Genomic DNA, 14,801 nt, shown 5'->3' on the forward strand with positions numbered 1-14,801 from the left:
ATCACTGACTCAAAGGACAGAACTCCAGGAGTTGGTGATGGACAGGGAGGCCTGGCATGCTGCAGTTCATGGGGTCGCAAAGAGTCGGACACGACTGAGCGACTGAACTGAACTGAGTCACATGTGGCTATTAGCTGACCTCAACTAAGATGTGGCATAATATATATATTAGAGTTCAAAGATTTAGTATGGAAAAAAGAATGCTAGATATTTCATAATTTTTTAATACTGAGTACCTATTAAAATAAAATGTTGGATATATTGGGCTAATTAAAATATTTAAATTAATTTTACCCATTTGCCTTTACTTTTTCAGGTGGCTACTAGAAAAGTTAAAATTATACATGTGGCTTGCATTATGTTTCTATTAGTCAGTGCTGCTCTAGTATTTTGAGCATCCAAAAACAGAAAAGTGGTCCAAATATTAAATGCGGCTATTAACTGATAAAAACTCGCTTCACAGGAGACTGCACAGACTGCATGATGTATGATACGCATCCACAACAAGCTGGAGGACACTGTGGACCACGAATGTCTAATGCCTGGAAACTGGCTGGCCAGATACTCGGACATGGTTCACAGGAGAGGCTGTTACCACGCCAAAGTTAGTTTGACTCTGGCAATTTATTGTGGAAAAAAAAAAGTGCATGAATGTTTCCTAACAACTAGCTGTGGGCCAGTGCAGGAGAAAGCTGATGTGGAGTGAGCTTAGATCTTTCTCAAAGGGATTGCCTGAGGCAGCAAAGAGGCCTCAAATGGCTGGAGATACCAGTGGATGCTCTAGGTTCAGAAGAGAGAGGCCATATGTGGAATCTAAAATACAAAATACATCAACATAGCTATGAACGAAAAACAGACTCAGACTGGTGGTTGCCAAGGGAAAGGGGATAAGGGAGGGAAGGAATAGGAGTTTGGGATTAGCAGAAGCAAACTATTATATATAGTAGGGATAAACAAGGTCCTACCTAGCCCAGGGAACTATATTCAAACATCCTGTGACAAACCATAATGGAAAAGAATATGAAAAAGTGTGTGTGTATACACACACACACATATATACACACACACTTTCACTCTGTGTGTGTGTAACTCAGTCACACTGCTGTGTAGATGAAATTAACACATTATAAATCAAATATACTTTAATAAATTTTTTTTAAAAAAAAGAATAACATAGATGCCCTTGCTCATGTGAGATACCCACCATGGAGAAAGCCTGAAAAGGACCAAAAGATTTCAACCCTCAGCAAGGAGAAAACTAACCACTAAGTGGACTGAAAGGGACGGTGCATGGGAAACAAAAATTAAACTGCTTTATGATTGCACCCCACCAGTCCTGTTGGTCATTCCAAGTGTGTGCATGGTATGGTAGCATGTGCTTCCTATGTGCACACAATTCCTAAACCATGGAAACTGAATATCTATGTCAACAGATGTATTTCCTGAAACTATTCTAGGAAAATCAAGTGTATTCAATGAGCCACCAACTGCCAAATATTGCAATACCACTTCAGATGCACAGTAACATTAAATGCATTCTGCCTCTGCTATCTACACATTAGTATTTACTTTCCATTAAGACTAAATACCAAAAGCTAGGCTTGCAGAGGTCTTCTTGTTACCTTTATAGAGAAAAGAAAACAAGCAGAGTTTACAGAGCTCTGATCTTCAAAGACACTTTGAGAATAGGAATCAGCCTATGGCATATACTCTGGGAACTTTAATAATAGCCACCTAAAGTGTAAAATCCAATGGACTAGTTCCAAATTGGGAAAGGAGTACGTCAGGGCTGTATATTGTCACTGTGCTTATTTAACTTATATGCATAGGACATTATGCAAAATGCCAGGCTGGATGAAGCACAAGCTGGAATCAAGACTGCCAGGAGAAATATCAATAACCTCAAATATGCAGATGACATCACCCTTATGACAGAAAGTGAAGAGGTACTGAAGAGTCTCTTGATGAAAGTGAAAGAAGAGAGTGAAAAAGCTGGCTTGAAACTCAACATTCGAAAAACTAAGACCATGGCATCCAGTCCCATCACTTCATGGCAAATAAATGGGGAAGTGATGGAAACCATGACAGACTTTATTTTCTTGGGCTCCAAACTCACTGCAGATGGTGACTGCAGCCATTAAATTAAAAGACGCTTGCTCCTTGGAAGAAAAGTTATGACAAACCTAGATAGCATATTCAAAAGCAGAGACGTTACTTTGCCAACAAAGGTCTGTCTAGTCAAAGCTATGGTTTTTCTAGTAGTCATGTATGGATGTGAGATTTGGACCATAAAGCTGAGCGCTGAAGAATTGATGCTTTTGAACTGTGGTGTTGGAGAAGACTCTTGAGAGTCCCTTGGACTGCAAGGAGATCCAACCAGTCCATCCTAAAGGAAATCAGTCCTGAATATTCATTGGAAGGACTGATGCTGAAGCTGAATCTGTAATACTTTGGCCACCTGATGTGAAGAACTGACTTATTGGAAAAGACTCTGATGCTGGGCAAGATTGAAAGCAGGGGGAGGAAGGGTAACAGAGGATGAGATGTTTGGATGGCATCAGCAAGTCGATGGACATGCTCTGGGAGTTGGTGATGGACAGGGAAGCCTGGCATGCTGCAGTTCATGGTGTCGCAAAGAGTTGGACACAACTGAGTGACTGAACTGACTCAAAGTGTAAAATTATGTAAAATTAGTATCATAAATGCAGCTCTGTAAAACTTACTTCCAAATGAGGTTGGGGGTGGGGTGGGAGTGGAAAATAATTAACATTTCATCAATACCTTCTAGAAGAGCTTTGGTGAAAAAAAGCACAAGAAAATCAGGTCTTGATTCCATGATGCTATATCTAGACAACCCTCTGAGGTCATGATTCTACTTTCTTTTAAAGAGGCAAATGCTTCTGAAATGCACCTCTTGGTTATTATGTATTTGGATCACTACATGTTAGTCTTTCCCATTCTATAGACACATTGAAGACACTACTTTTCTGGCTTAACAAATAAAGGCTAATCAACTACGTTCAGGATAGTTTTTTGAATTTTGTTCAGTGAAGCATTAAAAAAGATCCCCATACAAAATCATCATTTGTGAATCATCAGAGAAACTAAGTTATGAAAATAACAGTTTCTCATATATCAACCATGCATAAGAGAATGAAGAATTACCACCAACCTACCTATCCTCCATTCTATTCTTCAACTACTGGAGAAAACAAAAACCAAATGCCTTTTCTGGCTCCACTAAATCTAGAATCCCTCAAAAGAGCAAGGATGACGCCCAGACTTAGTTCACCTTCCACTGCCATGCTTCTCTGATGGACTATGAAGTACTGCCATTCTTTCATTCTTATTCTACTCTATATTTGACCTGCACTGTTCCTTTTTCTTAAGGCTAGTGGCTCAGTAAAATTAGTATACATTTTCTACTATTAGCCAGCAGAACAGCCAACAGACCTTCTTGATTTGGCAAAAATCCAAGTACTGTCTTCACAGTTTGGACTTGGGTAGGAAATTAGCATTGAACAAATGATTCAGGATTTTGAAGAATTCTTGTCCATGCTTACATTCAGACAGTACATAATGAAGACCTCTAGATGGAGTAATGAAAGAAAACTTCTTATTATTAGAATTTATGCTTCCAAAAGGCTTCACACTCTGGCTCACATAAAGTCTGACATTAAAATATTGATCTAATTCTATAGGCTTTAAGAATCATGCAAGGTAATTCTTTTCACTGCTTTTTAATCAATTTTTGACACCAAATATCTAATGTGTTTAACTATTGACTGTCGTCACTAGAGCTGACACTATTTTAGGCTAAAAACTAAAATGAGTCTCATAAAGGAGAAAAAAGAAATGGTCACATACTCATTTGAATGAACTGCCGACTCTGTAAAGGTAATTCCAAAAAAGAGTTTCCGAATATGGCTTAAACATTTGTAATACTGTAGGAAAACTATATAACCTTCCATGGTAACTGCACTAAATGACAATATTCATTTTCTATGTCTATATTTAAGAATGTTGGTTCAGTCATTTGGAGTCAATTTATATGTACTGCAAACAGACAGGAATCATCTTCTCTCCAAGAATGGATTATTATATTTAAAACATCAAAATCAATCAAACAGAGAAATAGCCCCAAACCCTGCATTACACACACCCAAGCAATACTCAAGATTCCTTTCTCTTGGCTTTTAAAATGATTTAAAAGCAACTTAGCTCAACTCTCCCTCCAGAGAGGAAAACTACCTACCTAGCCAAATTTCTTGAAGGGCTTTTTCCTCCACCTAATCTATAACTTTCACGCTAAAACTCTTAATTCTAGATTTCTACTTATAATTTCTCAGAAAATTTTCTGTGCTTACTAATGACCTCTTCCCAAGTAAAACCCACACATGGCACAGTGGTTATGTACATAGGCTTATGAGCCAGACTTAACTGGGTTTAGCTTTTGACTGTATCACTTACAAGCTATCAGACCTTGGGCAAGCTCTTTGACCTCCCTTTGCCTCTGTTTGCTCCTCTAGAAAATGGGACTCGTCTTAGGCCTTTTCTCATAAGGTTGTTGCCCTAGTCAAGTGTTAGACTTGAACAGTCTATTCTATTTCTTGAAGTCCTCCTCGCGTGCTCAGCGCTCTGTTGTTTCTCCTGGCTCTCTTCGGGTTTTCTCAGCGTCTGTGTTTTGTTCTCTTCTTCTGTGGGCTTGTTCATCATTAACCCCTCCCCATCTCCAAGTTCAGGTCTATCTCCAACATTCTTCTCTCTTTTTTCATTACCTTGAGAAGTCTCATCCACTTCCTTGATTTACTGGATTTACTAGAAGAGCATTTAGCAAGATTTTAAATAGCCTGCATTCTGAGACAAGAGGGCAAGAGAAAGTGATTCCAACAGTCTTGTTGGCAGTAACTATGGCAATACACAACCAGCTTATGTTGTCATTGCCAAAACAGGCACTGACCTCATTTCAGGATTCTAATAACAAACGTGAACATATGATACCACTGAGCTTAGGCAAGGATAAGTTTTATTAGTTCCTCAAGACCCAAGCAGAGAGAGGGCAAGAATGAGGCAGAGGGGCAATCAGGATAATCATATATCTGAATTTATAGAAAAAAATATATAAGAGGAAGAATAATGAAAGAAACTTGGGGTGTGAAAGAAAACACAAAGAGATGCAACCTTTGAAACAGAATGTAGTACAAGGTGGCAAACTCAAATGCCCACAGAGGCTAAAGGTAAGCTAAATGAACAAAGTGAGCAGGATGGATGACATCCTGGGAGTGGTAGGGACTGCGGCAAACTGGAAACTATAAATAAAGCTACTCTAATTCAGTTTTTAAAATTTCAACATTACAGGCCAAACAAGTCACAGGCCTCTACTTTTCTTCCTCTGAATGTAAACAGGCAAGAGTATCATTATCACCTGCCCAGTTGGACTGATTGGCAAAAAATTTCTTATAAAAAATATTCACTTTACTGGCTTAAAGCTACAAGTGAGACAAATTTTGCTTCATAGTCTGACTGCACTGGTTGAATGAATGTTATGATTTGTAATCCAAGCATGGATCCACTGCTTGTCTCCATTACAAACCAAAACAGTATGTTCATGGATTCTTAAGATTCACTTACTGACTTAAAGTGATCTAAATCCTGCCAGTATCACCCCTCAAAAATATTCTACATCTAGATGGCGAATATATCTTCAATATAAGTCAAAGAGTTATCTTCAACTCTCTGAAGTAGTTGCAGATAAAGTTCCAAGCTCTCCCAGAACAAAGATGCTTATCCTGAGACGTGCTTGTAACTGACATTAGAAATGTTGCCTTCCCTGTGTATTACATCATGATAAGACATTATTTGTTTATTGCCACCTGGCTTAGGTCAAAACATATCTTCTTTTCTGCATCTTTCCCAACTTAAAAATGACAGTCATTTGACCCTGAAAGACCAAACTTCTGAAAGATGGGGCCAAATTCAATTAGGCATCGGCACTGTTAGCTCTGCTTAAAATGAAACCAATGAAAAATAATAGGATTGACCACAAGTAGGCAAGAAGTAATTCCTTTCAGGGGATACTTGCACACTATCTGATAATCATATCTCCAGGTGGTTTTCTGGTGCTTCAAAATAATTTCAGTTCAACATTTACTGGCCATACACTATGCATCAGGCATTGAGTTTGGATTGGAAATCTAAGAGATGATGAAACCACAGCTGCTGCTGAAGAGCTTATAATCTAGTGGGAGAGTGGGATGTGGAAATGAGCTATTTCAATACAATGTGCTGCTGCTGCTGCTGCTGCTGCTGCTGCAAGTCGCTTCAGTCGTGTCCGACTCTGTGCGACCCCATAGACGGCAGCCCACCAGGCTCCCCCGTCCCTGGGATCCTCCAGGCAAGAACACTGGAGTGGGTTGCCATTTCCTTCTCCAATGCATGAATGAAAAGTGAAAGTGAAGACACTTGGTCGTGTAACTGCTATCAAAAGAGGTGTGGAGAGTGTGCTCAGGGAGAATGCAGAAGCAGACCCGGGCTCAGTCTCCAGAAAGAAGGAAAGGAAATCAGTAAAGACTTTCTGGAAGTTCATTTTGAAAAGTAAAGAGCCATATTCCAATGAAAACATAATGGAACTAGCCTAAGTAGTTACACAACTTAACAAGTATACTGACCCACCATCTGAAGTAACAGTGAATACTTTCCTAGGCTTCAGGATGGATTTGTGCTGACTCAGTCTGACACTTTCATTAATCACTCTTGAAATCACAAGCATTCATTTGAATAAAAGGATACATTGCCTCTAATTCTTTAGAGAGGTAAGTAGACAACTTCCATAACAACAGAAAACAGCGAAGACTATAAATGGAAATATAATCCTGGAATCAAAGAAACCCCCCTCTCCCATATGGTAAGGGAAATTACACTCATATTTCCCTTCTCCCTTTGAAGGTTTGAGATTATCCTCAGGTGAAACAGGCAAAGGGTAATGAGCATCTTGATGAAGGTGAAGAGGAGAGTGAAAAAGTTGGCTTCAAACTCAACATTCAGAAAACTAAGATCATGGCATCCGGTACCATCATTTCATGGCAAATAGATGGGGAAACAATGGAAACAGTGAGAGACTTTATTTTCTTGGGCTCCAAAATCACTGCAGATGGTAATTGCAGCCATGAAATTAAAAGACACTTGCTCCTTGGAAGAAAAGCTATGACCAACCTAGATAGCATATTAAAAAGCAGAGATGTTACTTTGCTAACAAAGGTCCATCTAGTCAAAGCTATGGTTTTTCCAGTAGTCATGTATGGATGTGAGAATTGGACCATAAAGAAGGCTGAGCACCCAAGAACTGGTGCTTTTGAACTGTGGTTTTGGAGAAGACTCTTGAAAGTCCCTTGGACTGCAAAGAGATCAAACCAGTCAATCCTAAAGGAAATCAGTCCTGAATATTCATTGGAAGGATTGATGCTGAAACTGAAGCTCCAATACTTTTGCCACCTGATGTGAAGAGTTGACTCATTAGAAAAGACCCTGATTTCAGGCAAGACTGAAGGCAGGAGGAGAAGAAGACCACAGAGGATGAGATGGTTAGATGGCATCACCAACTCAACGGACATGAGTTTGAGCAGGCTCCAGGAAATGGTGAAGGACAGGGAGGCCTGGCGTGCTACAGTCCATGGGGTCGCAAAGTGTCAGACATGACTGAGCTACTGAACAACAGCAGCAGCAATGATTAAAAAGAACCTTTTCCTCCCCATTCTCCACAACCACAAATGCCTGAAAATCTGCCATTCAAGGGTCAATTTGATTTAGATGACCACTGAAGTTTCTTTGGGGCCAACATGTATTTATACCTAAGTGCAAATTTTAGGATACCTTTATCATGGAGGAGAGCAGTTAAAGACACGCCAAAATTTGGAAATATCCCTAAGTAAATATGCCAGTTTTCATGACTAGTTTAGCAACTTAATCCATTCACATCATTGCTTAATCTTGGTCAAAGAAATAACTGTAGTTGGTCAAATAGTTTTAGACTGTGTTCTCAATATCTATAACTATGGGTATCAGTATTCTTTGCCATAAATTCCTAGAGGTAAAATGCCCTGTAACTTCATTCTATCAGTGATTTTTCTAAAACAAATTAAGTCCACTTTTATCACTTGTCGAATTATTTTCACACATTGCTCAAGTTGCATGTTAAGAAGTTTTAATCTCAACAGTTTAAATCCTGTATCCTTGTCACTGAGTAAAATAATAAGGCCACAGAATGATACTGCCTAATCAAAACAGTTGTCTTTGTTACTCTTGAGACTATTAGCTATACATTAGCTCCAAGTCAATAAAAATACGTCAAACTGTAAAAAAGAAGCAGTTTTAAAGAGGGACTCCAAAATGATGCCAAGTTCAATGGAAAGGCCAAGAGTTCACAGTGTCTCATGTATCTAGACCATGTGGTGGCCTTGTGAACAGAGATTCAATATAATTTATCCAGTAATAGTAGAGTTACTTGCTAAAACAGGAATTGCTACTTCATCAGCAAAGAACTGAATTTAGACAAACTCGTAAAAATGGAAATAGAAAACAATTTCTCACATACCACCCTCTACTCTTTGTTTTTAAATAACATATAGTCAACACTTGCAACTGAATCTTCACTTTCCATCTTAGAATAAAATGATCTTTATACAACTTTGGAGAAAAGTGATGATTGCAGTTTAAAATGTTCATGAATATTTTTCATAGGGTATTTTTCAAGAGTATTTTTGCCATTTGATATGAAATGAATCTCCTCAACCTTCACTATAAAACTAGGAATGATGAGACCGTGCCTATCAAGGTAGAGAAAGATGATCAACAAAGCAAAAATCAGGGGATTGCACATCTACATATATCTCAATGTCATGTTTGCATGGATAGGTAGGCAAAGCAGGTAGAAATCTTTTTCAATTAAGAGCAGCAGTATACTTGAAAACAGAAAAGCCACATTCAAATTAAAGCTGCTTATTATATGTGTGTGTGTCCTTAGGCAGCTTCCTTGACCACCCAGAGCCTTGATCATCTCACACGGCAAAATGAGGATGAATATACATAACGTCAATGAGCCACAATGAGTACTGAATAAATCACAGCTGTGAAAGCACAGTTTCTCGGCAATTAATATTTCTAGTGAACTTTGAATGCTAAGCTTGTATGCCACTATAGCCAGTAGGTCCCAAGAGATCTTTAGGTGTAATTTTTGTTTCATTCTGGATGTTTCCCATTTCCACACAGTTGTTTTGTTTGGAGCCACTTCCCTAACTTACTAGGATAATAATGAGCTCAATCCTTACTCTATGGAAAATTTTCTTCTTTTAATCTTGATGCCAACTGGTACTTATGCATAGGCTCATTATTGAGTCCTGTAGTCCAGACAAGAATTACTGAACAACATGCAGAGGCTTGGGGCCACTCTTGTATCATCCTAGGAACCTTCCCAATGACAATTCAGAAACCTCATCAAAGCTCAGCAAAATTCACGAAGCAGCTGCAAGAAGGCAAATGCTTGCTGAAATCAATCATCACTTCAGCCACCAGAACATCTTTACGCCGATACATTTTAAAAAATTACCTCTTTCACACTGGGGTCCAGTAAAGCCGTAAGTGCACGCACATCGATTCGGGGCCACGCACCTGCCTCCGTTAAGACAGCCACTTTCACAGACGGCTGTAAAATAAGGAGAGAGAAGCTGAGAAACTTCACCTGAGTAGATGCTAATAAAGTAACACTGACTGTTCCCTGAAAGGACAACAATAAAAAAAATCTAAATAGTCACTGTGGTATTTGTTTTAAACATTTATTGTACAGTTCCAGTTTCCTGGATATCCCTCAGTCAACTCAGGTAAAACTACCTGGAATAGGTGCGTATATACCTGTGTTAATGTTGGCAGTTTCATTCTGGAAAACATCTGAGCAATGCTTTTCAGTTCCGTATCTACAATGGTGGTTTATAAGAGACAACCCTGATGAGAACTGCATTTTACAAGCTGATTCTTTTGCTTATGATTTATGTTTCATTTCCAGACAGTTTTCATGAGGGAAAACACTGGCCATCTTTACAAAAATGCAGCATGTTAAATCACACTGCCAACGACAAAACACTACTATTAACTGCCAACGACAAAACACAAATACTGACACTCAGTAATTTATGTACCATAATGAAGATCCAAATGAGTGTTACAAGAGGATCTCTGGAAAATACTGGTAAGATAAGTCCAGAGATCCTTGAGGGAGGGACATTTTACTTGTCAAGAAAGACATTAAAATAAGACTTGAAAGCTCATTCCCTGAATAACTCTTCTCTGTACAACTTCCTGCAACTCACTCAAGCATAGCCTCTTCCTAGGCATCTTTATCCACAGGTGGTAGGCTGTCCCTGCCAAATTTGCCAGTCCCACCCACCCTTCAAAGCCCAGCTCAAACCTCACTCCTCCAAGAGGCTTCCCTAACACCTCCATTTACATCAATTCCCCCTTCATATATTCCCCGTACACTTTCCTATACCCTGTGGCAGTCATGCAGTTGAGCTACTCAGATCTCCTTCCAAGAAAACCTACTGTGAGGAGCTTAGTTGGCTGATCTGCTACTATGTTCATGCCAACGACCTGGTGGGGACCACTCAGCAACTAAAGCGTCGTGGAGACTGGACATTTCTGCCCATCATGAAGCTACTGTGATGGGCAGTCTTGATTCTGGACTCCCTATCAGCCTGACCAAAGCTTTCTTGGAGGTTGCGCTACAGTCTGAGTCTTCTTTTGCACAATTGTGATAGTCTTTCCTTCCCTCTCTCCTTGCACAGGGGTGTGATCTGCATCACAGTCTGAAGGTTAGGCTTTTCCCTAATAAATCTCTTGGGCATCTAATTCTATCTCAACATCCATTGGGATCAGTGTACTTGGACCGAGACAACCCATTACAGCCACAAGTCAAGGCAGTAGTCCATTTACCATCACAAAATTAGAGAGGTTTATGTATGTCCACTGTTCTAATTTGCTTCTTAATTTATAGTCAGGTAATAATTATGAGATTTTAAGCAGAAAAGAAATTTTGAGATTGCCTAAGCCAACCCTCCCAGTTTACAGATTAGGAAACTTCAGTCTAGGGAAGATTTTCGAAATCTACAGGTGTTACCTGAGTGCCTGTTGTACACTGGGCTCTGCCCCTCCAGGTGTATAAAAGGGAACAGGAGGATGACCGTGGCTCCTTCTGATCCCCTTTCTGAAAATGCCTTTAAATCCACCCCCATCCCACCATCTCTGGAGCCACAGCCTTAGTACTAGTCTTCCTGCTTCCTGTTCCTTCTCCCTCAAGTTGAACCCCTGCAGTGTGGCCACAGAGATCTTCCTCATTGTAAACTGTTGTGAGTGAAGTATATAAGGCCAGTATTTCACAGCATTAAAAGCCTGGGCTGTGAAGTTAGACTGCATGGGTTCAAATCCCAACTCTGCTGATTACTCCCTGTATAGCTTTAGGCAAGTCACTGAAGTCCCTGTACCCCAGCATCTTCATTTCATGTAGGTATTAATAATAAAGGCCTCTTCCTGTAAGTGCTATTGTTATATCAAATGAGTTAATACATGTAAAGAGTCTGAATGTGTGCCGAGCATATGGTAAACAGAGTAAACAGCTCAATAGATGAATGTTGTTGGTTACTATTCTCTCACTTCCATCCCCTGCATGACTGCATGGTTCTATTTTGGATGAGAACATGTTTGGAGAAGCATAAAGGCTCTCCAAACCTGGCCCATGACTTCTATTCCAACCTTAGCTCCCTTCCCATCACTCCCCTCGGCACTTAAGTCCTAGCAATACCAAAGCCTGGCATCCCATGCTAGTCATGTTCTAGGCTTTGGCTTATGCTGAGCCAGCTGCCTAAAAGGCCCACCTCCCAACATCTGACAAAAGAACTCCTACCCGCCCCTTAACACTCAGCTAAAGGGTCTCCCAGGTAGGGAGGCTGTCCTACCTCTTCTCCCTCCATACTATTGCTGGGGGCTGTCAAAGATTTAACCCCCATTCTTACTTATATCATAGTGTACAGACAGTCAGGAGGGTATTAAATAAACTTTGGTTTACTTATCATAGCATTATTCATCATAGCAAATACATACACATGGGCAAAAATTGGAAACAACGTGAATAAATGTTCATCATTAAGGATGCAATAAACAAACAGTAAAACCTCTATACAACAGACTATTATGCAACCATTAAAAATATTTTTAAAACATTCAATAAAATGGAGCTAACTTCTAATAAAATCTTAAGTAAAAAAGTTATATGAAAAATTATGCATACAGTGAGAGCTCATGTACCAAATATGCATTAAAAGACTAGAAGATAACATCTGGAAAGGTGGGATTGTGGAAATTTTTACTTTTTATATATTTAAGCTTTTCAAATTTTCTTCAGGGTATTCTTAGTATAGTAAAAAATAAGTTCTTTAGAGGAATTTTCATCTCTGCAAAGCACTGGGACTGATACACAGTAGTCACACAATAAACAGTGTTTATGCCTAAACCAACACACTGAGCAGCAGTGTGAGAAGTGTTATAATAGCAGAGTCCAGACTAGGAAACTAGAGAGACGCAGACACCATTAATCAAGAAAAAGAACATGTTTGGGGAGAAAGACGAGGCTGAGTTTTGAAATACCTTATTGAGGATGCTACTCGAAAATCCAGGGGGAGATGCTGGGCAATCAAATGCAAGACATACATGTGGAATGAACAACAATTCTGCACCTTGGGTGGTGACTGCCAATCAGAAACGAGGTAAGCAGGGTGATGAAGGTAAATGAAAGAAAAATGAATCAAATAACCGGGTTACAAGGTTCTAATCAGAGATTTGATATTCTGTGTGTTGGGGAAGTGATCTGTTCACCTGTAAGAGTTACTGGGCACCTGTAAAAATGCCATATCCTAGGCAGTCAAAGAAAAGCCACCATCACTTATCTCTGTATTCTTTTTGTTAATGTAGGTTAACATCTACACAGTTTACTTACGTTGTCCACAGTGAGTCCCTATGTATCCTTTCTGGCACAGACAGTGATCATCACTGCAGCTACCTCCATTCATGCAGCGAATGTTACAATGTTGGACTTGAAAAGAAAGAAAAAAAGCACTGATTTATTTCTGCAACTTAAGTACATAGATCTCAACAGTTCACAGAAGTTGATTTGTAGTGATCTGAAGAGAAAATAAAATGGTTTATCAATAATCATAGATTTATGCAGAAATAACCTAATTGACAATGCTAAACATGTCATATTTTGTGTGCATAAAATCATTTACAGTTCAATGTAACTGTATCTTTCATACTGACTTTAAGAATGCTCAATGACTTCCTTAATTTAGCAGAACTTACCATTCAATGTCATTTCTGTAATTTACACCAAGAAAATAGCACCTTGAGGGACCAGACAAGGCAAGATTACAATAGCAATATTTTTCTTGTTAAAAGTTGCGGAGTCCCAGGTGGGTGGGCAGAAGACATTCAGAGTGACAATTTCCAAGAAAGATGTTAAAAGAAATTTAGGAGGCAGCAGAAAGAAGGGAAAAAAGACCTATAAGGGCACTTAATAACAAGACTGCATGATAATGAAGATAGCTGGACTTGGCTCAGAAAGAGCACCTTGTTTAAACTGTCACCTTAAACCACCTAAGACCTGCAGTGTCGTAAATCCACTCTTTATCACATTGTCACTTACAGAAGTGTGAGCGCTTCAACACCCAAGGCAGGAAGACCCCAGGCAGCAGGCTGACTTTGACTGAGACATGAGATGCTAGAGTTGGCCAGAGGGAAAGACGCCCGGGACAGACAATGACAGCACAGCATATGCCCTTGACTCCTTCAGTGCCGAGGCTGTCCCTATTTCAGTAATTCAAACACTTTCCAAATCCCAGGCTGTTCCTTAGTCCTCTAGAAATAATCAACTACCCTCCTTGGAGAAGACTAAAGGCTTGATTGAATTAATCATTCATCATTGTTGACACATCCCTATACAAGGAGTCCAGGATTGGGCCTGGAAATTAGGCTTACTCTGTCCTGTGGGAGTAAATTCCTGGAGAAAAAGCCTCAATAATTTCACGTAAAGAGAAGAGAACCCCTTTTTCTGTGTAAGAGCAGAAATCAGCTGCTTAGGCTTGCTCTTATGCTTAGGCTTTGTGGAGCACTGGGCCTCCATCTTCTCCCAGGAGCAGAGAGGAGGCTCCTCCCAGCAGGCTGCTTCTTCAGTACACTCTGCTAGGATGCTCAGTTCAGTATCACAAAGAGGCTGCTGATTTCAGGAGAAAGGGCTATTTTTATAAAGAGCTACACAGTTCTCAGCACCACACAGGAAAAGGAAGGTGCCAGAACCCAATACACCCTATGCCCTCACAGAGTACCAAAGAGGTAAGTTGAGAGTGATGCACCTTTTCAACAACATGCCATGTACATCCTAAAACACCATCAAAGGCGCCCATCTCTACTGTAACAAAGCATTTAAGGCATCTTAAATGCCTCCATCTCAGCATTTAAGGCCCTCTTCTGGATGGTCGTATGGGTCTTTCAGGGCTCCTTTGCCTACCCCTGAAGAAGTAAAGTGAAGTGAAATCACTCAGTTGTGTCTGACTCTTTGTGACCCCGTGGACTGTAGCCCACCAGGCTCCTCTATCCATGGGATTCTCCAGGCAAGAATACTGGAATGGGTTTCATTTCCTTCTCCAGGGGATCTTCCCAACCCAGGGATCAAACCCAGGTTGCCTGCATTGCAGGCAGACACTTTA

General features: G+C 39.9%; 1 protein-coding gene across 2 annotated transcripts in view; it reads right to left on the reverse strand.

The window, feature by feature from the left end:
* The window catches only part of FBN1 (fibrillin 1), a 265,235-nt gene that overhangs the window by 202,562 nt on the left and 47,872 nt on the right, over positions 1–14,801 (reverse strand). For both annotated transcript variants that reach the window (XM_070377862.1, XM_070377863.1), the window contains exons 5-6: positions 13,037–13,132; positions 9,602–9,697 (exon numbers count right to left, since the gene is read on the reverse strand). In XM_070377862.1, coding sequence (XP_070233963.1) covers positions 9,602–9,697; positions 13,037–13,132 — 192 coding nt within the window. The remainder of the gene's footprint in view (positions 1–9,601; positions 9,698–13,036; positions 13,133–14,801) is intronic.

The sequence above is a fragment of the Bos mutus genome, chromosome 10, assembly GCF_027580195.1.
Source record: "Bos mutus isolate GX-2022 chromosome 10, NWIPB_WYAK_1.1, whole genome shotgun sequence".
In the NCBI taxonomy this organism is placed as follows: domain Eukaryota; kingdom Metazoa; phylum Chordata; class Mammalia; order Artiodactyla; family Bovidae; genus Bos; species Bos mutus.